The sequence below is a fragment of the Ochlerotatus camptorhynchus genome, unplaced genomic scaffold, assembly GCF_037179485.1.
Source record: "Ochlerotatus camptorhynchus isolate MF236.1 unplaced genomic scaffold, CSIRO-AGI_Acam_v1.1 ptg000002l, whole genome shotgun sequence".
NCBI lineage: Eukaryota > Metazoa > Arthropoda > Insecta > Diptera > Culicidae > Ochlerotatus > Ochlerotatus camptorhynchus.
Window position 1 is genome coordinate 2,035,864 of NW_027040494.1, and position 26,407 is coordinate 2,062,270.

At 38.9% G+C, this 26,407-nt stretch overlaps 1 protein-coding gene across 1 annotated transcript in view; it reads left to right on the top strand.

The window, feature by feature from the left end:
- Nucleotides 1-3,334: 3,334 nt before the first annotated feature.
- LOC135704356 (membrane-bound alkaline phosphatase-like) overlaps nt 3,335-26,407 on the top strand; it is a 53,555-nt gene continuing 30,482 nt past the window's right edge. Inside the window, exons 1-5 of the mRNA XM_065225817.1 lie at nt 3,335-3,546; nt 11,912-12,046; nt 12,940-13,132; nt 23,962-24,134; nt 24,213-24,359. Coding sequence (XP_065081889.1) covers nt 3,385-3,546; nt 11,912-12,046; nt 12,940-13,132; nt 23,962-24,134; nt 24,213-24,359 — 810 coding nt within the window. The 5' untranslated portion in view covers nt 3,335-3,384. The remainder of the gene's footprint in view (nt 3,547-11,911; nt 12,047-12,939; nt 13,133-23,961; nt 24,135-24,212; nt 24,360-26,407) is intronic.

Genomic DNA, 26,407 nt, shown 5'->3' on the forward strand with positions numbered 1-26,407 from the left:
TTCGCTCCATGAGGCCGGTAAAGCACTCCTCGTATTTTCTCATGAAAATACGAGAGCTTCTAAGTGCTTTATCTTTAAGATCTTTTGTCATCACCTTTGCATGGGTCCCATCTCATTGCTCGATTGCGGGCAATGAGAAGGCGGACTCGCTTGCAAAGGTGGGCGCTATGGAAGGCGATATTTACGATCGACAAATCGCCTACGACGAATTTTTCTTCATTTATCGTCAACAGTCACTCGCCAGCTGGCAAAATAAATGGAGTGAAGGGAGTTTGGGACGATGGTTGTATTCAATTATCCCTAAGGTGTCGAAGTGTCCTTGGTTCAAAGGTTTGGAGGTGGGTCGAGACTTCATTCGTGTGATGTCTCGCCTCATGTCCAATCACTATTCACTAAGCGCTCACTTGTTCCGTGTTGGGCTGGGGGACAGTAATCTCTGTGGATGTGGACAAGGTTACCAGGACGCAGATCACATTATTTGGTCATGTGCTGAGCACCGTGGAGTCAGATCCGAGTTGTACGATTCCCTTCGGGCTCGAGGTAGACAACCTAATGTTCCAGTTCGGGATATTTTGGCTAGACGCGATCTGGAGTTTATGCAACTCATATATGTTTTCTTGAAGAATATTAACCATAGATTGTAAGTTTGATTAACCTTGTGTTTAGTTTGTGTTTTGTATGTGTGTGTGTATTTTTTTTGTAGATTTGTTTCTGTAATAATTGTATAATTACAGAGTTGATATAACGTCGATAGGATTAAGTATTTGTTTTAAAAATAGTGAAATTTTTGAATCATAAATCATATTCCAAATCTCCTTTTCCCTCTCCCGATCCAAACAATTGTCATCCACTAACCTCGAGAAGACCGCGAGTAATCGGTTCCAATCCTTTAATTTTAGATTTAAGACATTTATAATGTATAAAGAAAATGATAACTTGGCTCTGTAAAGTTTATTCGAATGAGCCTGTACAAATAAAGTAATTAACAAAAAAAAAAAAAAAAAAATCAGAGGTGTCCCATTTTTTAATTACTCGGTTAACAACTAATCGATTTTTTTGTTCGCTGTACTGCCATTTTTCCACCAATGAGAGTGCAGCACATGTTTGAAACGATCGGTGATGATCCTCTGGAGAAGTTAATGCTTATATCGGCATGATATAACCGATTACAAATATTTTACTTTTCGGTTCGTTAATCGATTAATCGATAATTCGAATGAAAATCGGCCATCACTAGATGAATGTGAAACGTCATTTCAAATAGATGGAACGTACATAAATATTGATACAATTTGAAAGGGACCGGGGCTCATCACAAATTATGTCCACACGGTAACTGAAATAAACACGAGTGTTCACCGGTTGGCCTTTCTGACGAAACACTTGTTACCATTCTTGATAAATAGTCTCGAGCATGGGGATATACACTACGGTGAAAATGAAGTGAATGTAGATGAATAACTTTCTTTACCATTTCGTCATGAATATCCCCAGGCCTCCGTATACTCTTTCGGTACTGTAGATCTGCTCAGACACAATTTTAACTACCCGAGCGTGAGCTGAAGACTCCAGGTACAGGTCAATATTAAATTGCAAATGCAAATGCACTGATTTTGTTGTTGTTGGATCGAAACAAAAATCGAACGAAAAGGATCGATCCAGTCGATTTTTGTCGTGTTTAAGATCGATTCAAAAAATCGATTAATCGAACCAAAATTATCGATCTTTTGTGATTCGATCCAAGATCGCCCATTGCTAGTAAGTCTGGCAATAACAGAGTAGCAACCGTGGGCGGTCAATCATGCTCATGCTCATTCATGGCAGATTTTGAAGTTTTAATGTCTACACTGTAAATTCAAATTGAATCAATTGTCTTAATAGTTGGCTGGATCTACGTATTATTGGTTCAAATTACGCAATGGTATGATAAAAAAAAAACAAATAGCTTAATTTATTTGCCCGCTTATTTTATGACTTTAAATGGCCATTTTACAAAGTGAATAGTTCATAATAAGAATATGCTTGCTATTGAATCAGTTATTTAGATGGCCGGACTCACAAAATTTAGGCAATAAATCAAAGCGATCAATAAGAAGTCATAAGCTGTAGTATACTTTGAATGCTTATTCATTATCATAATAACCTGAATAATTACTATATGTTCAATATTCTGTAATGATAAAACGAAATGATACGATACAATATTCCAATCGTGTTTAAAATATACCGTCCAAAGAATGTTAAGACAATGCTACACATTATTACACATGCAAGAAAAGGAATCAACGAGAAGTAAAGCTCAGAAATTCAACGAGATAGAAAATGGTACTCGACCGGAAACTGAACCTACTACCATAATTAACTGTTCAATAATCCTCCACAAAAGATCTGCTGAGTCATCCCACCAACCAACGCAAACAACAGTGGTTATCACTTGTTATCTGCAACGTATCTCATACTTCTACCCACCATAAGACGGCTGGTGTTCATATTCGTCAAGAATCAAGATTCCCCGGTGCATCGGCTATGGTTTCATCCACCTATAGCAACCAAATTCGTTGACGTTAATCAGATCGTTCACGTACCTAGCTACAAACAAATTTGCGGGCCTGATGTGAGCTAAATAATGGTTCCAGCGGTAGTGACCAGAGCGGTTGATTATAGCGCTGCTGTACTTCAGACTTGGACAAAGCGGTTTAAATTATTGGTGCCGTGTGCAGATAAGAAATAGACCTTTGCACACGGCACCCATCAGGCGAGCTTCGGCCGTCTTGAGAGTGTATTGTGAGCAAACGAAGCTATTCCGCTATAATCTGGGGAAAAAGAGGTTCGTGTCATGGCTTTTGGCATTTGTTTAATTGGATGCATTTGCAAATCTTAAAAACAGTAGATTTTTCAATGATTTCCTTCTAATTTTGAAATGATGACTCCTTAAGCAAGGTTTCATACCCGAGAAGCTTAATTTGAAATAAACAAAGATGGGACCGGTTTGTGGGTCATTATTGTCGAACCCCTTTCATCTGTTCACAGCATCACTTTTTCCTCTTATCTCTGATTCGCATCTCGGTTGCGTTGTTCGAAAAAAGACCTTGGACTCCCTATATTAAATCATCTGGCCCATTACTGCAGACATTTGGAATCATGTGGGTGTAACTCGAAATGCATTGATGCAGTCAAGGACAAGCTGCACCACCGCTACATACTTTCGCTACCAATTCCAATTCCTCTATCAGCAACCATATCTTCTTATATCAGCACGCAGTCAGTTGCTTCTTTATCAATCGTCTATAAATTCGATGAACCTACCGCACCGTCCAATCAGTCATTGCTTGGATACGGTTGGTGGTTAAATTTGCTCGATTTCGTTTCTGCCGTGTGGTAATTATGAACGGATTACGGTTTAATGTGCCAATGTTGGCCGTTCTGGCCCTGTGCGGACTAAGTGCATTGGTAGTTCAAGCTCACGAGGAACACGATCCGAACTACTGGAACCAACAGGCGCACGATCTGCTGTTCGAGAAAAAGGATTACACTATGCAGAAAATTGTAATTGTTTGGAACCTTCATTAAGAAGACAGTGAAACTTGGTAATTTTGAAGAAAGTGCGACGAAGATACGGTAGAAATAAGATAAGCCAACGACATTAAAGTAAGAGTGATAACGGAACTGCGATATGATTTAGGCAATCAAATTGGAACCTGCTACGACCGGTGTTAGAGATAAGTGATCGTTGGAAGGCGCTATTGGATGATAAGGTTACAAATAGAACGATAAGCAAGTGAACGGTTTATATGGATGACAGCTTGTTCAAGGCTTAGTTAGTTACATAAATAGAGTGTACTTTGCACTCTTAAAGAATTTATGTTGTAGATCGTACGGATCAAACGTATAATTGAATCGTTACCGCCGAAATCATAGATTTATTTAATGTTTTATGCTAGATAGGCCAACAAGTGAGCAATTAAGCCGAAGTAAATTACCCTATGCGTGAACAATGAAACTTCCAAGAATGCTTTATGCATAGAAACAAGAAGGGAAAAGTTGTGGTAGTTTTACGTAACATTATGCATCAACGCTGATAATATTTTTTTATTTTCGATTTTGTTTAGTAACGATGACTTAGTATTTTAAGAAGTTTGTGGGCAACGTGGCCAGATTTTCGAGTCGCCATGACCATGCGCGATGAGAAATGAAATGAAATCCGCACGTTTTGGAATAAGATAAGATGTTAAGATTTTCCGAATGCAAATTTTCCATTGTTAATTAGAGAACTTTACTGAAAGTAGTTCCACGCCAAATGACGAATGCGACCTTCACCGAATTGCATGAAACTTTGCATAATTGTTTGTTATGGTCAATTATTCACATTTGAACAAAAATTCGGTCATTTTGAATCCAACAAAAACGTCGAACACGTCACTTCCAGTCAAAATGACATCCGAGACAAAGTTTCATAAAAAAGGAATCCTTTTCAAAAGAAATATATGCAGTAAAAAAATCAAATAATTTTGGGTAAAAAACCAAAAAAAAATTAAACTTCAATAATCAAAACCCACGCCCTTCATATATTTTTTTTAAATTTCTCATTAAAAGTTTCTGAAAAATTCTACTTTCTGAGATACTTTCAACTAAACTAAAATAAATCACACACACACACTTATACTTATATTTAAGATGACCTGGGTTTACAAACAGCTGAGTTTTTCAGCTGAAATTTGCAGATCTCGGTAATCTAAACTCTCTGTGTAAGTATGTGTAATTTTGGTTTATTTTTTAGTGTCCTACTTGAAAGTTTCACAGAAGATATATTTTTTCAAAAACTTTAATGAAAACAATCAACATGAAACTCCGTAAATCAGAGAATCTCTTTGTCAAAAATTACTGTTTGAAGTCAGTAAAGAATGATTGTTTACATTTTTGCTGTGATTTTCAGTATTTACTGAAAAAGTCAGCAAATTTATCGAAAAACTTGATTTACTGGCAGGTTTTTTTTTTTTTGGTTCCATACGGTTGGATGGATTAAAATGATATTATGTCTTACGATTTTTATTTTTGAAGTGGGGTTAACGCGCTTCCAGATGGTTCAGCCGGTTGGTGGCTCTCTTGGTGTGCCGGTTTGCGTGTCCATGTCTGGAGCTCTACTAGGTGGGGTTAAAAGTAACTTCCTTGGGTATGATTTTTTTATTATTTTTTTTTAAACTCTTTATTTGTTCCAAATTCAAAATAAATTACATTTCATTTTAACCTAGGTGTTCCAGCTACTACAGCAACTTACCAGCCTTAATTGTTATGATATATATCTAAGAGTTTTTACATTGTTCCTTCTTTGGCAATTCAGTATTTTAAACAGGTTTTTAAACCTGCATGTCAGTGTCAGGGTAACATTTTTGAAATTTTTTTTATTATTTTATTCAATATAGTCCCCTTATAGCTCGATACCTTGTTCCAGCGGTTTTCCAACTTCATGATCCCATCCGAAAAGTAATTTTCCGGAAGGTCTGTAAAATACTCCTCCGCGGCGTCAATGATTTCCTCACGTGAGCTGAATTTTTTATTGATGAGCCATCTTTTGAGGTTTGGGAAGATATAATAGTCTGAGAGAGCCAAATCGGGCGAATACAGTGGATGTGGAAGCCATTGCCGGAAGCCCATCGATCGAGGATAATACGCGAGTTTATTCAGATTTAAAAATTCTGGAAATTCTCAGAATTTCTCAAAAATTCTCAAAACCTATCAGAACATCTCGGCAATTTTTGGACATTCTCAGAAGTTCTCGTAACATCTTAGAAGTTCTTAGAACATCACTGAAGGACTCAGGTTTTCTCGGAAGCTCTTGGAAATTATCTTAAAGTCTCAATTCAATGATGTTCGGAGAACTTTTTAGATGTTACAAGACATTTTAGAACTTCTGAGAAATTCCGAAATATTCTAAGGGTTTCCGAGAACTTTCGAGAAGTTCAAAGAATTTGTGACAAGATCCTTCACGACGTTCTGAGAACTTCATCGATGTTCTGAGAAGGTCTGGAATCTTTCGAACATCTGAAGTGCTTAGAGTATCTCGGATGTTTATAGAAACTCTCAGAAGTTCCCTGAACATCTCGGAAGTTCTCTGAAATACTTTCGAAAATGTCCGAGAACGTACAAAGACTTTCAAGAACTTCCGAGAATGTCTAAGATCTTCTGGAAAGTTTTTGAAAATCCAAAAAGTTCTGAGAAGCTCAGCAATGTTCTCAGAAGTTTTAGAAATCTTTCGAAATGTTCCAACGATTTCAAAAAACTTCCAAGATCTTCTAAATTCTGTGAATTTTTGAGAATTTCCGAAAAATTCAAAGAAGTTCCTAGAATTTCCAAGAATTTCTAAGAACTTTCGTTTCTGATAACTTCAGCTATGTTCTGAGAACTTCCAAGATGTTCAGAGAGTAATTTTCCAAGAGCTTCCGAGAAGTTCTATGAACTGCGGAGTATTTGCGAGCAGCTCTGAGATCTCCCGGAATGTTATGAGAAATTTTGAGAACTTCCCTGATATGCTGAAAAATTCTGAGAATTTCCTTGAGCTTCATAGAGCTTCCAAAGTCCAGAAATTCTCAGAACTTCTCGAAATTTTTCAGATGTTATCGAAAGTTTATGGACACTCACAGAATGTCGCACACGTTATCGGAAGTTCTCAGAAAATCTCAGAAGTTTTCGCAACTCCTAGGAAGTTTTCAGAACTCCTCGCGAGTTCTTAGAAATCTTCGGAAGTTCTTGTAAATTCTAAAACATTCGAACAGCTATTGGAACTGAGAAATTTCGAAATTTTTTGAGAAGTTCGGTGATATTCTGAAAAATTGCTGAACCGAGAACTTCAGCTAGGTTCTTAATCTTAAGACTTCTGGGGAATTATGAGATTTTTTGAGAAGTGCTGAGAACTTCCGAAAATATCCGAGAACTTCTGAGAAACTCCAAAAAGTTCCAAGAAGTTCTTAGGAGATCCGAGAATATCTTTTAAGTTCCAAGAGCATCTGAGACGTTCCGAGAATTTTTCAGAAAGTTCCAAGAGTTTCCAAAAACTTCCTAGAAGTTCTAAGAACTTCAGCAATGAATTTTGAAGAACTTCCGAGAATTTTCAAGAACTTCCGAGAATTTCCAAGAACTTCGAGAATTTCCAAGAACTTGGCGTGGGAGCGCTCAAGATGACCGCAGAGGAGGATTTCATGACATGCGAAAAGTGGCAATTCACACGGGAAAAGTTCATTCCATAGCCGCACACCTTTCTATTGCTTGGTTCACACTCTGACGAGGATGACCCCGGTTTGGGCGTCTCATTTGCTTCTTCATATACTCCTGATCCGTGTCCAGGCCACAGCTGATGGAAAGAATCTCCGGCAAATCAGTGACGCGACTCTTCTGATTAGTGGGTTAAAATTGTTAAACTTCTCGCACCAAGCAGGAGAGGTCACCAAGTTCTCCAAAATCGAAACGAATGTGTCATCCATGCTACAATTAGTCGTGGTAACGGGATAGAGCAGGTTGCAAACCCGAAGGATGTTGTTCTTGACTCGTTCGGTTTTGTATTTCAGACAACGTTCAGGTCACGTCGTAGTCACTACTCGCCACCAGCAACAGAAACTTTTCATTGGTCGAATTGCTGTACCTCGCTGTCCAAGCTTTGCTAATTGTCTTCCAGTTGTTGCACAGGCATCTCTGATCCGGGATTGAATGATCTCTGCATGGCGGACAGTTGCATTCTTCTTCCCACGTTCATCGGTTTGCTGGTGGCTATCATCTTCGTTCTTCTTGATTGCCTCCAACAGCTCGAAAGTATCTGGTGCAGGATGCTCGCAATACCTCACTGGAGTCCACCAGTAAATTCTCATCATCGAATCCAACCTCCGATAGATAACGGTGATACCAGATTACCCCTTATATGACCTCCTTGGGCTGTGCGTATCCAGTCACAGTAATCTTGTTCTTCCCTTCTTCTTCTTGTTTCCTTTATTTAACGTCGGTCTCTGTTTCGCAATCTAGTGCCAATCACCGACGGACATCGATTGCTATCACATGGGCCGGGATCAACGGCTTTACTTACCTTCCGAAGGAAGACGTGACCAGAGATTTTTATGCCTCAGAAAAATCCCATTGACCTCGGCTGGGATTGAACCCAGACCCATTGGGGTGAGAAAGCAGTCACGCTTACCACTACACCACCGACGCCGGCCAAGTTCTTTCCGTTCTGCAATGATACCACCGGTTGGAAACTAATGATTTAAAATTGGCTCACTACTTGACTAACCTATTGGTCCCAAGCAAATCGATTAACGTACCCCATTCTAGTCGAAATTCTAGTACTACACTATATTTCTTTTGATTCGCTATGAAAGTTTGACAGATAAAATGAGGGGTTCGTGGGTTTTCCTATGTTTCGAGGGGTGCATCGATTAGCTTGGGACCGGAGATAGTACCAGAGCTGAGCCAAAGAGTTGAGCACGTTTCTTCGGGACCTTCTGGTCTTAGAGTTACCTCTATGATGATACGGCATGGTGCTTAACAAAATCGAGGATAATACGAGATTGTCGTCTTATCCTCAATTGAATTCTTGCCGCAAGATTTCACCAATACAACGTTGCTAGTATAGCCGTGTAAAATCGATTTGTTTATTATTTTCAATCACGAAATCAGCTGTCAACGTGTTCGACTTGACAGCGGTTTGTTTTTTTTTTTATTTTCAACCAGTACAATGCTTGTATTAGTGAAACTGCTCACTAATACCAACAATCAATACGAAACTAACGATTTTAAATTGGCTCACCACTTTAGTAGCCTATTGGTCCCAAGCAAACTATTAACGTACCCTATTCTAGTTGAAATTCTATTACTACACTATGTTTGTTTTGATTCGCTATGAAAGTTTGACAGATAACATCAGGGGTGTGTGGATTCATGCAGTACATGCAGGGGTGAGTGAAATAGCTTGGGACTGCTTGGGACCGTTGTTCTGGTACTGAGTGAGCCAAAAATAATAATGATTTTCTTCGGGACCCAGTGGTCTTAGAGTTACCTCTATGCTAATACTAACGGTGGTAGAGAACTTTATGGAGCATACCGCTATAAGCATGAGCATGAGCATGAGCATGATTGACCGCCGACGGTTGCTACTCTGTTATTGCCGGATCAGCTGTAATCACACAGAGAACCAATAGACGATGCTTGGGACTAGCAATCATCTTCAATGTGTAAAACATAGTGATCTCAAACTAGGCAATACCAGCGCTGGTACTCGCTTTGATGGAAGCCGAAAAATCACTGGGATGTTGGATAAGAGGGAAGGGTTTGCAGCAGGGTTCGTTTTGGTAAACGATAAGCTGAATTGACGTCCTAACGATAGGGAGGCAGCTCCCACACCTGGACCCTACCTATCGACCCATCCACTCATGAACCGGGGACCAACGGCTTTACTTCCCTTCCGAAAGAAGGCGTGATCAGAGATGTTACACACTTAAACTTTGTTGCCGAGATTCCAACAGCCGATAAATTGCAGAATTTTCTTTTGCTGAGATTCAGTCAAACAATTGCCGAGACTCCGCTAACAAGTAACATTTTGCTGAGATATCAGCTATCAAACAGATATTTTGCAGAGATATCAGCCAGGCCTGCTGGGGTGAGAGGTAATCACGCTTACCACTACACCACCGGCGCCGCTGTGTGGCAAGGGTTGGCGACCAGAGACGAAAACGGGCGGTGCGTGGCTGATCGAAACAACACTATTGTTGTACGTTCACGTAATCCACGTAATCAAGCGAGTATTCCAGCACAACAATTACCGCCCTATTAGGGGATTCCTTGTATAGTCCACAAATAGGCTGTACATGCACTTTCACCTCGAATTTTAAATTACGCCCCATTTCACCTGAAATTGCTACTGGATGTATGCTGCACCGCACCGCACCGTGGATTAACAGTTTCATTGTAGTACCTACGTGTCGTGGAAGCTGAAATGTGTGCACTTAAATTTTCGAAGTGGTAGCAAGATCTCACAGCGAATCGCCTTAAAACTAATTACTTTGCTAGAGCCTACACGGGGAAAATAGAATTGATTAATTAAATCTTAAGGACACTTCACGTTTTTTTAAGACTACACACTACGAAAAAGACATGTAAATTTAAGTGCCCTGAGACCGACACATGCAAGCGGCCCTTTTGACATAAGACGAGAAATCAATTCAATCAAACGCACTTTTCGTCGAGTTGCATATGTTTCAGTTTCAGGACACTTAATTTTACATGCCATGTTTGTTTACGTTCCATGATTTACGTCAAAGCTGAATTACGTCTCGTGTAAAAGTAATAATTTCTAAGTGTGTAACCAAAACACAACGCGTAATAAATTAATACAATCGCGCCCTTCGTCTACCACAGTTATGATCAACTTAAAAGAGGCGATTGCTGATTCTCCTCAAAAAAGAGCCAAAGCATGATTCCCGGAAATGGAAGTCCAATGGACTTCGTTAGTCATGGTCGTGAGATATCAAATGAAAGTATCTCCTTCCCTCTTCAGTCGATCGCAGTCGGCCCATCTTGTTCTTTCTACTGTTAACTAAATCCAGAGTTTGATCATTTGGTTTTCTCTAGACGAGAAACAAAAACACGAATAGTGAAACCATAGAGGTAACTCTAAGACCAGAAGGTCCCGAAGAAACGTGCTCAACTTTTTGGCGCAGCTCTGGTACTCTCTTCGGTCCCAAGCTAATCGATGTACCCCTCGAAACATAGGAAAATCCACGAACTACTCATTTTATCTGTCAAACTTGCATTTACCGTGTATGTAAAAATACTCAAAATTAAGTTTAAAAAAACTCAACGTTGGGTTCTATCATTTGAGGTCCGCCGTTGAGTGAATCAGAAAAGCGGCGTTAGTTAAAATTTACTCAACTATTGAGTAATAATAAATGAACTCAAATATAAGTTTATTTTCATTGAGGTTGCTTTTATGCGCCTTTAACCATTTCATTTTCACAAGCGTTGATAGACGAGTATTAGAGATTGTTAAAGTATGATTGAGATTGCTAAAGTATGATTGTGTCAGTGATTTGTTTTCATCGGGAAAATTTTCCGCTATGAAGTTTTTTTTTCCCGATTAAAATTTTGGCGTATACGTGACGTAGTGTGCGTACGATAAACGTCAGCAATCTCTATAGTGAATCAAAACATAGTATAGAACTAGAATTTCGACAAGAATGGGGTGCGTTAATCGATTTGCTTGGGACCAATAGGCTAGTCAAGTAGAGATCCAATTTAAAATCGTTAGTTTCGAATTGATTGTTGGTGAAACCCTTCGGAGATAGCTACATCAGTAAGCAATACATTTTGGTTAACCTCTATACGCGTAGGCAACTGGTTTGCATAGAAGATGTAAACAACAGTTCGTTTCATTTAAGATCGGCTTCAGTCCGTTTCAAAACGATTATCTTACTTATTTTAATTAATTGAATGACGATTAGCTTTAGAATAAATATTCGAATCTAAATAAGAACACTAACAAAATATAATTTAACTTATTTATTTATTAGCTATTTAAGCTTATTATGCATAACGTGTCTATGTCTAATGCTGAAAATCCCTTTTTATACTATATGATTTTTTTTCCAATGATCAGTAATATGATTAGAGTAAATATAAGTACAATAATGAATCTCACTAATCACAAGGATTGGAAATACGCCTGCTTTACTGTCCCATATATGATTTTGGTAATATATGTTGTTGATAAAATTTATATGACCGAATTAATGTATGGCTCAGTGATCACGGACTATCAGCAAAACCTTCGTTACAGCAAAACAAAACTCAAAATAATATTCACAAAATTACCAAGTTTCAGCTGTGTTGTATGTGTCGTGTTGTGGTGAAATAATTTTATTTTTGTTCCTTTTAGAACATTGCCAAAAACATAATCGTCTTCGTTGGATCCGGAATGTCGCAAGCCACCATCACCGCAGCCAGAACCACCAACGGAGGCGAAAATGCCGCATTCGCGTTCGAGAAACTGAAATGGAGTGGTAATGCCAGGGTAAGCAATGATGAGTCTTTTGTCCTGAAAGTTATTGCTACATGGTTTTGATTTGCTCTCCCTCCTTGGGATGTCCATTTTCACGCCGTTAGCCTTAGTCATCCGTGTTTCTCGAAGGCAACATAACGACGGGTGGAGGGAGCACGGAGCCTGGTTTTATGCGGTTATTGACACAAATTGTTTCCCTTCTGGGTCCGGTGTGCTCCTCCAGTAGTGGCCGTTTGTTGCCTCATCACTCTGATTCGGTTGGTGTGGATCACGGTGAAGTGATTTTCCAACTCATCCAGAAAAGTGGATAACGTGCGATGCCACGTGGAGGGAAAAAAGTACATCACGAATTCGAGACGGGTTGGGTTGAACAGCGCATAGTGAAAATCTGAGCGGAACAGAATGTGGATGGCATGGGAGATTGGGAGCGAGTGGTGCCAGCTTGCGTGGAATCTCCTAACAGCTCTTTACCAAATTTGTCCATTGTTTGGCAACACTGCCCAACCGGGCCGAGTTGATCGATTGAATTAAATTGGGGATTTCGAGTATTCTGCTAAGGGCAAACATTTTACCCATGCCAGAGCAGAGCGATACCGGGAAGGTGGGTCGGTCGAAAAGGGAGAGCAAAAAAAAACCGAACACAGAACCGTTTTCGAACCGTCATGGACGATGCGATGGGATAATGGGATGGGTGGAAAATGTTTTATGATTTGTCAGTTTTTATTGATTGGGAACACATTTTCGGTGAAAGGTTGAAATGAATTATTGGGGCTGTGCCGGATGTGGGAGATGGGATCAAGGGTAGCAAAACAGGGCAAAAAATACCGTCAACTTATGGATGCTGTCAGAAATGGCATGTTGAAACTGATGTTATGTTCATTGCTACTTTTTTTTTATCGTTCCAGACTTATTGCGTCGATAGCCGGGTGCCGGATAGTGCCTGTGCCAGCACAGCATTTTTGACCGGAGTGAAGAGTAATCTCGGAACGGTTGCCGTTCATCCCACCGTGAACCGAGGGGATTGTGTCGCTACAAGTGACAAGGTGAAACAGTTGGAATCTATTGCCAAATGGGCCCTCGATGCCGGACGAGTTGTTGGTGAGTTATGTTGTACAGTTGGGAATTTGGGAATTTCAAATGCTATTCATGTGAACGGGGATGCATGTGAGTATGGGTCATGTGTCAATGAGTACGTACCTTGGGCTGGTTAATGTCATTTTCAATGAAAGATCACTCGCGAGTTTGTCACTATCATCGGATGAGAAAATGATGATGGCTGCCGTTGATGAATAGCCGTTTACAAAGGCGTATACGGACTATTGACGATACAAAACTGTTACGGATCGCACAAATTCAGCTGAAAATGATTCAAAAGGGGATTAAAGTAGCCAAAATACTAAGTTTCAATGGAACAGTAAGATTCCCTATTCGTTACAGTAACAAAGTAATCCTTACTTTCGTCTTCCAATTAGAAAATATCCTGAAGATTCCGGTTTTTTTTTTATAAATGTATTTTCTGTTTTCTGTGTTTTTTATACAAATACCTACACACCCGCACAACTTTGACTGTCAAGTTTGGTTAGAACTTCATGTTAACATATTTCTTCTGGATATTTGTGAACCTCAATTTTCATTAACTGCTCCCTTTTTTATAGCGGTAAACGGTAATGTAACATGCGTGAGCTGTACTCACGATATTTTTTAAGACGGCGAACTCTTATTTTTACGCCCTTCCACCCTGCTCATGCCCTCGATCACATGTTATAAGGGAAGCGTAAAAAAAGAGTTATCACAAGAAATTATCTCTAGTATACTGTTTTCTGAGACATGAAGTGGGAGTTTTTCCTCCAACGACGATGAGATAGCTTATAGAAGTCACATTCAAATTTAAACTACTGTTTATAAGTTTTTTCTTGATTTCGTTGAACTTCGAACTTCGATTCAAACTTTCTTGATGGTCTTTGAACGTCCCTGAGTTTGTCTTTTTTTTCTGAAATTCTCGGGTATTTCTTAAAGTTCACAGTACTTTTATAAAGTTATTAAATTTTCCCTGCAGTTCACAGACCATCCTAAAGTTTGCCAAAATTTCCTAACGTTTAAAGATCTTTTTGCAGAGTATCATTAAAATTCATATAATGTTGCTATAGTTCACACAACTCTCTTGAAATTTGTAGAACTTATCAGGAGGACATTGAACCCCCCCTGAAGCTCAAAAAAATCCCTGAAGTTGGCAGAATTTTCCTGAAGTTGGCAGAATTTTCCTGAACTTTACAGTGCTTCTCTGAAGATCGAAGCACATCTTTAAAGTTTGAATAATTTTCCTGAAGTTTGTAGGACTTCTCTGTTTCTTCGAATGAACTTATTTAAGGTACCGTGAAACGGGGTATCTTTGATAATGCGGGTAACTTTTATAGTATAATATAAAGAATAAATTTACTCGCTGTGCTTTTTCCAAATAATAAACATTTATTCCATATTGTAGCTTAGGGTTTTCCGTTGATATGGTATATACTTTGACTATATGTTTTTAGTATTACTTCTACGTGAAGTCAACGATTTACATAGTTGAAGATGCTAATTTCAAATAACAGACTGTAGTGGTAATTTTTATACGATAGATGGAGTAGATGAAAGCATAGAGTTGATAGTTCCGTTAGAGTACGGCATTGTGAAGATTGTATATAAAGGGTGATAGGGTCAAAATTTGGTCAAGGGAAAACGCGTGTAAATCGGTGAAATCGTTTATTTAAAAAATGAAATTAAATTTCTTTTTCAAGTTCAATTAGTATAAAATTCAGGAAAAATATTCAGTTAGGCTTCCGCTTTTCCAAATCCGAATTGCCGGGCCTTACGCTTGACCCCTGCCATCAGATTTTGTACAGCCACCTTGTCCACCTTCTTCGCCGCAGAAAGCCAGTGTGCCTTGAACTGCTGCTCGCCCTTAGCAGTTTTTTTTTTTGGTCTTCTTTAGGTTCCGCTTGACAATAGCCCAGTATTTCTCAATTGGGCGGAGCTCTGGCGTGTTGGGAGGGTTCTTGTCCTTGGGAACCACCTGCACGTTGTTGGCGGCGTACCACTCCATGGCCTTTTTACCGTAATGGCAAGATGCCAAATCCGGCCAAAACAGTACGGAACAACCGTGTTTCTTCAGGAAAGGCAGCAGACGTTTATTCAAACACTCTTTCACGTAAATTTCTTGGTTGACAGTCCCGGAAGCTATGAAAATGCTGCTTTTCAAGCCACAGGTACAGATGGCTTGCCAAACCAGATATTTCTTTGCGAACTTTGACAGTTTCATGTGCTTGAAAACATCTGCTACCTTTCGCCTTCCTTTTGCCGTATAAAACTCCTGTCCCGGAAGCTGCTTGTAGTCGGCTTTGACGTAGGTTTCGTCGTCCATTACCACGCAGTCAAACTTCGTCAGCATCGTCGTGTACAGCCTCCGGGATCGCGCTTTGGCCGTCGTATTTTGTTTATCATCGCGATTTGGAGTCACTACCTTCTTGTAAGTCGATAGTCCGGCTCGTTTTTTGGCTCGATGCACGGTTGTAGACGATACACCCAGCTTATTTGCGGCATCTCGGAGAGAGAGGTTAGGGTTTCGCTTGAAACTACCGGCAACTCTCTTTGTCGTCTCAGCGGCTTCCGGTTTTCGATTTCCCCCCGATCCAGACTTCCTGGCTGTCGACAAACGTTCCCCAAACACTTTAATTACATTTGTAACGGTTGATTTGGCAACTTTTAGCGATTTTGCCAACTTTGCGTGCGAGTAGCTCGGATTTTCGCGATGCGCGAGCAAAATTTTGATACGCTGCTCTTCTTGCTTGGACGGCATTTTGACAACTGAAGAGTGAATTCCAAAATCAAAATAGGAGCAACATTCTACACACACACACCTTCAAAATGAGGGGTGTTCAGGTTTTTTAAATGCAAAATTGAAAGAAATACGTCAAGTTGATATTGACCAAATTTTGACCGTATCACCCTTTAGATATTAGACAAGCGAGCTAGGACAACTTTTTAAAGAAGGTACAAATCGGTTTTTTCATCTCTCTTTACCAAACTCCCCCTTTGGAGAGGGATGGTGAGGGGTGTCCCCCCCCCCCGCCACCACTGGCAAAAAGAGATGAAAACCGACCCGCTCATGTACCAACTGTGTGTTTGAAACAGTTCTACCGATTTTTTACCGCACTTCAGTTGTTATTTGAAGGAAGGCATCCAGTCGTAGGTTTGGAAATTGCAACTATTGTTTACCCCTACCACGATATGTGCTCCTGTCATCGTCGACTTGACGATCTCGAGGGGACACGGGTGGGGTAGGTGCTGCTACTGTACCTTTCGACCATTGACAGTAATTGATGGTGTGCTCCCATCCAGAGTTATGTACTTTGACTATATGTTTTTAGTATTACTTCTACGTGAAGTCGCTCGCTTGTCTAATATCTATATACAATCTTCACAATGCCGTACTCTAACGGAACTATCAACTCTATGCTTTCATCTACTCCATCTATCGTATAAAAATTACCACTACAGTCTGTTATTTGAAATTAGCATCTTCAACTATGATATATAGTTTTTATATAGTATGTGTTACATAATTCACAAAAATATTAAAAACCAGTTTCGTGTTTTTCGCCTTTTTGAAAAAGCACTCAAACCATCACTTATGAAATGTATTTCCGATACAGCCATCACAAACTCAATGTTCTATTCTTATTGCTTTTGAAGTTTTCTGATTATATACTCATTCAAAGTTTCATATTTAAAGAACTAAATTGTTTGAGTTTCAATCATTTTTTTTTCTACATTCATCGAGCATTATCAAAGTAACCCCAAATCAAAATACTGAAGTTCGGTCACAAAACTAAAAAAATAGTGCAAATGCTTTAATTTTCGTCCAACATATTACTAACAAATTAACTCTTGGATCCTCAGTACTTGTTTTAAAAATATAAAATTTGAAAAACATTCATTGCTGTAAAAAATATTTAGAATATACTTTAAAAAATTATCAATGCTACCCCGTTTAACGGTACACAGAACTTTTCTAAAATTCACTACAGTTCATTATAGTTTGCAGAATTTCCTAGAAAGTCGCTGAACCTTCCTGAAAGTTTTCTTAGACAAAATATGGGAACTACAATGAAGCTCAAGCAATTTTGAAGTAATTCAAGGTGAGGGCTACCTAATCACTGGGCAAGAGTACCTAACCTCATGTTAGTTTCATTCCTGTATTATCAGAATTATCGGTTAAACGATTTTCAAACAAATTCGTCATGGTTGCCAGACTTTTTTTCAATCTCGTCTATTTATTTTTAAAAATCCAAGCAAATTTTCCGCCCCTCAGGATGTCTTGGTGAAAAATGCCACCTTTGCCACCTGCTGAGTACGGGACACAAAACTATCGGATACCTACTATCTCCTTTATTGAACACCGGTAAAAATCTTTCAACGATCGTCGCTACTAAAGTGGCTTGATTTTTTTTACAGAGTTGCTTTTTCGAAGCACAACAAGCGAACACTCTATTTTCTTTATGAGGTTTATTAATTTTTTCCAGATTTTCCACACGATACATCTATAAAAACACTCGAAACAGGCCGAAAATCAATGCCTGAGGGAATAGAAATTAAACAAGATGTTGTGCTACCAACAAATATTAATAGAGTTTGCGCAAAGTCGGCATAATCAATATGGATCTTACTTGGGAGTCAAAGAGAACTTCTTTCATGCCATTTGGATTAATTCAATCAACTTTCGAACCTTATTTAACTCCATTTGTCCAATTCATAATAGTTTTGAATGGTAAATAGTTTATATACGCCTTCATAATCGGCTTTGTAAACTTCAAAACACTTTTTCCCAAAAAACCCAAGCTGAAATATTCTAAAACCATCACAGATTTGATTGTTAGGATTAATACCAACATCCTGTGAAGAAAAATCTGAGGTACATGAATGTTGCAAAAAAAAGTGCCTTCAGACATAGCGCGCGGAACTATCCCATCATGCGACACATCAAACTACTAGATTATTTGAAAAGAAGATCTAATGCAATCAAACTGAGCGTCAAAGATCGCTTTGACAACAACCGCCTATGCTCCGGGTGCCTCTGGGGAAGTGTCTAGAATCTTACTAAAACCAAACCTATTATGCAACTCATTAAATTTTAGAAGATTTCAATGACAAGATCACTTGTTGGTATATTCACTAACGTGATATAGCCCAGGACCACATCGGTCCACGAAGACATGCTCGGTGTAAGAATAAATGAGAGAACAAATCTAGATAGAGCTGGAATTAGGGCATAACAGCTTTAATAAACAATGACTTCTCTCGGTGATACAATACACACACGAATACACTCCGCACAAGGATTTTAGCACCTAATTCGGAATCTGGGAACCCAAATTTATTAAGCATATTTGCTATAAATGCACTGGAAAGTTATTTAAGGGGTTGATCAATTTCATCCCATATCGATTTTTCCAAATTTGAGGTGTCATGTTGGCACCTTATCAGGCAGCATTAGTGTAAAATTTAACTCCAAATTGGTTGTTATTACTGGACAGCTAAACTAGCAGCTAGTTTTTTGGTAAGGTTGTTCAGAAGCAGTGAACAATTATTTGGTGAATTCTACCACCACATGGTGCTAGTTTTCCATTTGACTTCTAGTGACTTGCTTTACGTTGACTGCTTGAGTTGATGGAATACTGCTGTCTGTGGCAACCTAGTTCAGTGACTTGTTTGGAGGTGAGATTTGAACTCGTGACTTTGGCGTGAGAGGTATGGTTGCTACACACTACACCAGGATCGCCCCCTCAAACTTGTGATATGACATATGTCACTGTATACCAATTTTCTGATAAACTGTGAAGTATCGAAGCGTTCCGGTCTCGATATAACGCTTCAACCCCATCGATCCTTTTGAGAGCTTCTAAATAAAACTACTAACGCCACATTTCACACAATTAATCAACATTTTAAAAATTTAAATAGATAACACTATAGATTTTTTGAACAACTGAAAGAATGAAGCGCAAAAACAATTGTACCAACTAATCGTTGTCCTACGTCAAGCATCCTTTCGTGGGGCATAGACTCTTTTTTCACCGCAAAAAGCAATGTTTGAAGAGAAATTGTCAATTTTTCGAATATCTCCATATCGAAAAACGAGTTTATCCACATCTGTCGAATTTCAAGGTAGAAAGTATTACGCAATAGTACTGAATATTTCGCTTATCGGTATTGCCGATTTGTTGTACTGATATTCGGAAATAAGTTCTGGCAACTCTGTTTAAAAGTCGACACATAAATCATAGGAGTTGATTTGTCTAAAACTAGCAAACATTATACATATTTTACGTGCAGAAAGCTTGCCTGCTACCACCAGGCGTCGCTACTGTTCGTGAAAGTAGGAAGAACAGATTTTCTACTCGAGATCCTCTTCTTTTCTTTGAACACGGGATATATTGCAATAGATCAAATTACTGGTCGCAGTGGTCTAAGGTCCCGAACAGAGGAAAAACAAAACACCGCACGACCAACTACAATAACTGCCTTAGCAGGCTTGGGTTCAATCCCAGTCGGCGCCGCCGGGATGTTCTGATATCTCTGATCACGCCTTCCTTTGGAAGGGAAGTAATGCCGTTGGTCCCAGGATCATGAATTGATGGGCCGATAGGTAGGGTCTAGGTGCGGGAGCTGCTTTCCTGGCGTCGGTATCATTGGTGCTCTGCACAGAAAAGTACTGAAAATGCAGTTTTTTTTTTCAATTATGAGTAAATTTTGTACACGCAAACCAAAAATTTATTACAATGAATGATAGTTCCATTTCCTATCATCTTCTGTTCATGAACATCGCAGCGAATGTTAGAAGTTGACCTTGCAGGCGATGTAATGGTTTTTTGCCTTTTTTATTTCGTGTTCTGTCTGTGCTTTCATCTACACAAGCAAGCATTTGCCTTGATTTTTATGTATAACATGGCAGAACGACGCACACACTTGCCTCGAATGAAATGAGCGCTTCTTATTTGCTTTTAGGCTATCCATATTCAGAAGCATGGAGAGAGCAGTGGAAAAAGCACAGGTCTGATAATCACAACGTTCGTGGTTCGAGTCCCAGTCGGCAACCTTTTTCCATTTTTTTTTCGACATAATACATTTCACTCACTAATACACTCCACATTTTTCGGTCTCCAATTCTCTTGCATTGGACCGCAGCTAGGTATATTGCATCCTCGGTTCATGCGGTCGACACTTACATCCTCTGATGATGAATCCCACATAATTTAAGCGAATCTTACATCCACCGGTTGGGTGTAGGAAGCGCAGAGTAAATTGGCACTTTTTGTGTTTTATGAGTAATTTGAGCATTCTCAAATTATGCAAAAATGATTATGAATAATACATCCATGGATGTAATATTGTATCTGCTTTTTGCTATTAACTCATTATTTCATACATCAGCTTGAATTGCATTGTCGGTAAGGTACACTCAAAATAATCGACACGTTATAGTTACGTGAAACATCACGTAGAATATCTCTTTTTGGAAAGCCGTCAATTATACATGACCCAAGTACAATCTACATGACACCACTTATATATGAGGGGAAATTCCATTCGAAGCCGCTACATTTTTTAATGAAGTTTACGTGATTTTCCCATAAACAGATTTTATGTACGTTTCACGTAACCCCTAAGTGATTTTCACGCCTGAAATAAAAATGAGTGAAACTCATAGTTTTGTACAATATGGGGCTACACAGCAAAAAATAAATTTTAATATTACATCCAAGAGGATGCACTTCAATCGTGTTGAAAATCTCATGTAATTTTTATGGCCACAAAAGTCAACAAATGCAGTAAAGCTGCGTAATATCAGTTCATGCACTGTGTTAATTATTATTTTGTCCTTTTTGGTAAGTAATATTACACCATATTTTCAACACGATTGAAGTGCATCCACTTTGATGTGATATTAAAATTAATTTTTTGCTGTTTAGTTCAGTGGGCATATTTTAATGCCAGTGTAAATTCAGATTACTTTAGAACTTACTCTTGTGGGACAATTTAATGTGCTAAGTTTAATGAATTAAAGACTGGAACGCGCAAAAATTGGTCGACAAAGAAATCGTTTCTTTCAGTCAAAATTCATATCACAAAAATCTTATTATTTTTTTTGTAGTTTTATTCAAATATTTAAAGGAAAATATGTTCGTTTATTCTTTTGGTTTGCCTTATCCGAACTGCCGTGCCTTCCGCTTAACCCCTTTCATTAAAATTTTACACAGTGGTCTCATCGACCTTATTCGCCGAACGCCAGTTAGATTTAAACTACTGCTCGTTTTCCATGGATTTATTAGTTTTTTTGAGATTCCGTTTGACCAAGGCCCAATACCGTTCGATGGGGCGGAGTTCTGGGCTGTTGGGAGGGTTGTGGTCTTTGGGTACCACAACCACGTTGTTCCAATAGTGGAAGCTCGCCATTTCCGGCCGGAACAGCACAAGTCTATTATGTTGCTTTAGATGATTGCAGCCGCTTCTTCAAGCACTCCTGGAGGTAGATCTCTTGATTGAAGGTTCCCGTAGAGTCGGTGTATAATGAGTCACGCCAAGAGTGAAGCCAAGTCTACCTATTGAACTGTCAAACCGGCTACCTATCGTGCAAAGTAAACAAACAAACATTATGGTGCTATGAAAGGTCCACAAAAGGTATTGCAATAAAATAAAAAATATAATCGAATAAATGATCATCAACACGCAGTGAGCATTAAATTGTCATGGGATACGTTTGGTAATGATCAGTAATGAGAATTTATACTATTTTTTGTTAAGATAATTTGACAAAATAACTGATATAATGATTTACTACAGCCGCTATTTTTTCTCGCTAAAAGTCATTTGAAGTTGATGTAGAAGTCCTCTGTTGCCAAGTGAAAAGAAAGGGAATGTTTCGAAACCCGTGATGCGAGTACAACTGTTTTTCTCTTGGCGTGACTCATTATACACCGACTCTAGGTTCCCGTAGTAATGAAAATACCGCTTTTTAAACCACACGTGCTTCCAGGCTTCCTGGTGGTCAACAGACGCTCCCGAACACTTTTAAAACGTTTGTCACGGTCGATTTGGCCACATCCAGCAATTGTGCCAACTTGGTGTGTGAGAACGTCGGATTCTCTTGCTGCGCGAGCAAAATTTTGACACGCTGTTCCTCTTGCTTGGACGTCATTTTGAAAACTGGAGAGCAAACGGTGAAAACTCATCATAGCAACCATTGTATATACACTCAACTTCCAAATGCAGCATTTCAGGTTCTTATGCATTTTTAACAGAAATACACCAATTTGAAGTTGACCAATTTTTGCGCGTTCTAGACTTTTAACATTTCCAAAAGAATAATAATTGGGATCGACAAGATGACGAAAGGACTACATCGACCAGAATCAGTTCAAGCTTTGTCTACTCAATTTTGGGCAGCCCTTCCTTTGATTGATATGAGTAGATTCTATTCAAATTTGGGTTGTTTAGAAATAGCGTGTACACTAAAAATAATCTTCACGTTAATGCTACGTGAAAACATACATAGATTTTTTCCATCGCACTTTTCACGTAAACGTTACGTGATTATCAAGTGGAAGCACTCATTTCAGTGAGCTTCAATGTCACTGGATTATAACGTAGAAGCTACGTGATCCTTCCAGTACAGCTAATGGTGGTTTATAATGGTGTTAATTCTGGTACGTTTTAAACAAAATGTATTCTTGATTTCGCATTAGGCAAAGATCCAGTTTTATTTTATGCATATGCCTTTATTTTGTCAAAAAATATGTACATCGGCAACAACAACACATTAAAATTGAAATAATAAAAGAAAAAAGAAAATAAAAGAAAAAAAATCTGTTATAAACTTCATTAAATGTGCGAATTCTGAGAGGTAAAATCTGAAATACGATTAGTTTTTTGCTATTTGGCGTTCTACTCAGAAAAAAAATCTGAAGTTTACTGGTGATGTAAACATCCATGTATGTAAACTTCCTTTTCACGTAAAGTAGAACCTTACAAAAAATGTTGCTTACTAATATGCAGGGTTGCATACAATATATGGAATATTTCATGACTTCTACAACATAAACTTGAATGTTATATGAAGCTCCATTTATGTGCATCATAGTAACAGAAATTTACACTACTTTTCCGAACTTTCTAGTATCGACAACTCAAAATCAGCCGAATTTTGTAGTGCGTATATATCATGTGAAGAAGAACCCGGCGTATAAGATTTTCTCAGTGGTAAAAAAGAAATCAGATGACTGAAAGACTGAAGAATCGTTAATATATATTCAGCGAAGTGCTTTATTAAGAAAATTTAGTGAAACTGTCGTTTAAATTTTGGTTGCCGTCAATTAGTGCCAATGCCCTATATTGAAATTATTGATGTTATGCATCAAATTTGTCTAAAGTAACACTCGGGCTTTCCTATGGCATAGACAGTAATAGAACGGTATACAAAGCCGGCGGTGGTGGGAATTATCATGGAATTACTCGCTTTCCTTGGGTAAACAGTGTCTTGCCATTCAACATATGAATGTAGATTTGGTACAGGCTTAGAATGCTTTTTTACTGTTAAATTGCTCAAAGAACACTGAGGGCAAGCACAATGTTTCTGTCAAGACGTAAAAGCCAAAAAAGACAAATGTAATCTTTCTTCTTCACCTAACGAAAGCAGTGAAACACACCTTTTCTCCATGCTACCTCATTTTCAAATACACCTTTAAACGATATGTTTTACACCTTCCGTTTAGAAAAATCTACCTTGAATTGTTCCTTATCGTGGAACTTTCTTCCCTAACTTTAATATTGATTTTTGTCTCTCAACTATGCACATAAAAACTTACTATATTCTGGAATTTCAATCAAAACAGGTTTTGCAACAACTTCCCGCGTTACCGCCGGCTCCAGCCCTGCTCTCTATGCGCATTCTGCCGATAAGGACTGGGAAAATGATGCCGCCGTATCGACCGCAGGATGCAATCCAAGTGAGGTTAATGATATTGCTCATCAACTGATTCACGGTGATGTTGGAAAGCACTTCAAGGTAAGTGATGTCGCTGTCCTCCGACGGTGTTTGCAAGCAACGAAAATACTTACACAAAGCTCCAACCACTCACGACAGGTCATCTTTGGAGGCGGACGCAAGAACATGATTCCAACTACCGACACCGACCCGAGCGGTGCCCGTGGTTTGCGTACCGACGGCAAAAACCTCATCGATGAATGGAAACAGTCCAAAACCGGAAATGCAGTCTACCTTACCACTAATGTGAGTAAATTATGAGTCGTATTACGGCAGTTTGTATGCCATGTACATATTTCATTGCGGTGCTTATCGCATACCTATCCTACGAAATGCACACTGCTACTAAATCAATGCAATTATTGTCGTGGCATTTCAAGCTGCATACAATGGAAATTGCATTCATCGGAAGGAAAACAACTGCATTCGAGCCAGACCGGGACTGGGTTCAGTGCCAGATAGAAATAAAACCGTTCGAAACTGTCTCCGGTCGGTGGATGCGCTCGACCGAGAAGGAAAGAAACGCTTACTGGGGCATGCACGACCGAGCTGATGCGCTCTGAACGGGTAAACGTTTCAATGGCAAAATTACTTTCAATCAATCAATCAAGGAATTCACGACGGATACGACGCGACGACGACAATGCGCTGGGGTGGGAGGAAGACGCACACCATATCATTCTATGTGCAATCTTCTGATCGGGCAATTGGGTTTTACGGTTCGGTTCGGGTTTGAGCGGAAAGTATTTTGCATTCTTTATTAAGAAAGTTGAATTAATTTAGAAGGTCAATATTTTAGAAAACTTTCGATGTAAAATTACTGCTTTTACTGACAATCAGAACCATATAATTCTGTTAAAAAATAATCCATGTTTTTGGATAGAGATAGCAAACTTAGAATAAAATTAGCAAGTCATCTTTGATCTTGAACTGCGGTCGCCATCCACCGAGATGCGACCTGTAATCATTGTACTAGCTCCTAGGGCCTCGGGTAACGCGCGAGAAACCTTTTCAGGTTGCCGCACTAGATAGACTATACTCAAACTCAGTCCCCGCAGTGCGAATCGTCGTGAAACTCGGAGCGAAGCACACAAATCGACCGATTTGAATTTGATTTATCGTGCAGAGCCTTCGATGTAAAATGGCTGATATAAATCATTCACGTCAATTGCATTCTTCGGTGTGTATTTTTTTCCTCATCCCTCTGCGATGTCGTCGTTTCGCATTCGGTTCGCATATTCGCCGACGTCGCCGTCCTACCACTCCTCAGGCAGCTTTCCCTTCCGATTGCTTAGCTTGAGCCGGGCTGGGACGGTTGGTGTTGGTTTTGTCTGTTGTTTCTCGAGTTTGCAGCAGTGAACTGAGGTGTTGCCTTCCTTTGAGCTTGATCGGCATTAAAGGAAATATGCTTGCGCCGCAAATCCTATGTTGGCATTTTTGCTGGATTCTGATTTTTTTTTAATATTGAGTATTATTCCATGTGAATGATGGCGTCTCGGTTGTTCGAAATGCAGCGGTTATTTTTTTTTAAGTTGATGAAATTCGCAATTAAAAGAGTTTAGCTTCGCAACACGGTTTGATAAATAGTTCTACATTACTGATACGTATACGATAGTATAGTAGAAAATTATCTAAACCAAATACTTTAACCAATATGTTAGTTAGGATGGACAGTATTCCCTCTCCCGTCGTATGAAGCGCGTTGTTTATATTCAAGATATTCAAACACTGAGAGAGCGTGGCGAACATGGTATGGTTTCTTTCTTGTGTGAACAATAATGTTTCACAGCGCATTGACTCAGCATATTTGCTGTCTACATTAAATTTTTACGCACCCTCTCGCCAATTACGTAACCGACAATTGTTCACAGTAGATCACGATCGTACTAATTACGCTAAATTTGAATCGCTAAATCAGATAATTTCTGCCTATAACAAACATTGCGTAATGATCGACCTAAATATGTCAAAGGAAAAATTGCGAAAATATTGCAAAACTCTGCGAATACCGAGATAATAAGATAAGTAACATTGTAGTCTCAGATTAACTAATTGATTAATAAATAAATAGATAATGTATGTTATGAAGGATGCTTCATATCGAAAACAATTTTCTTTAATTCCTTATAGGCCACCCTCCATTTTGATTCAAAGCCCCAAAATTTGATTTAGTGCAAAAAATGAAAAATGTTGATGAAGGTTTACACATATACATAGCAGCCGAGAAGTTCTGCAGTTCATTTTGATGAGATTTAGTAAAACAATTTCTGAGACTCAGCTAACAAACATGAAGT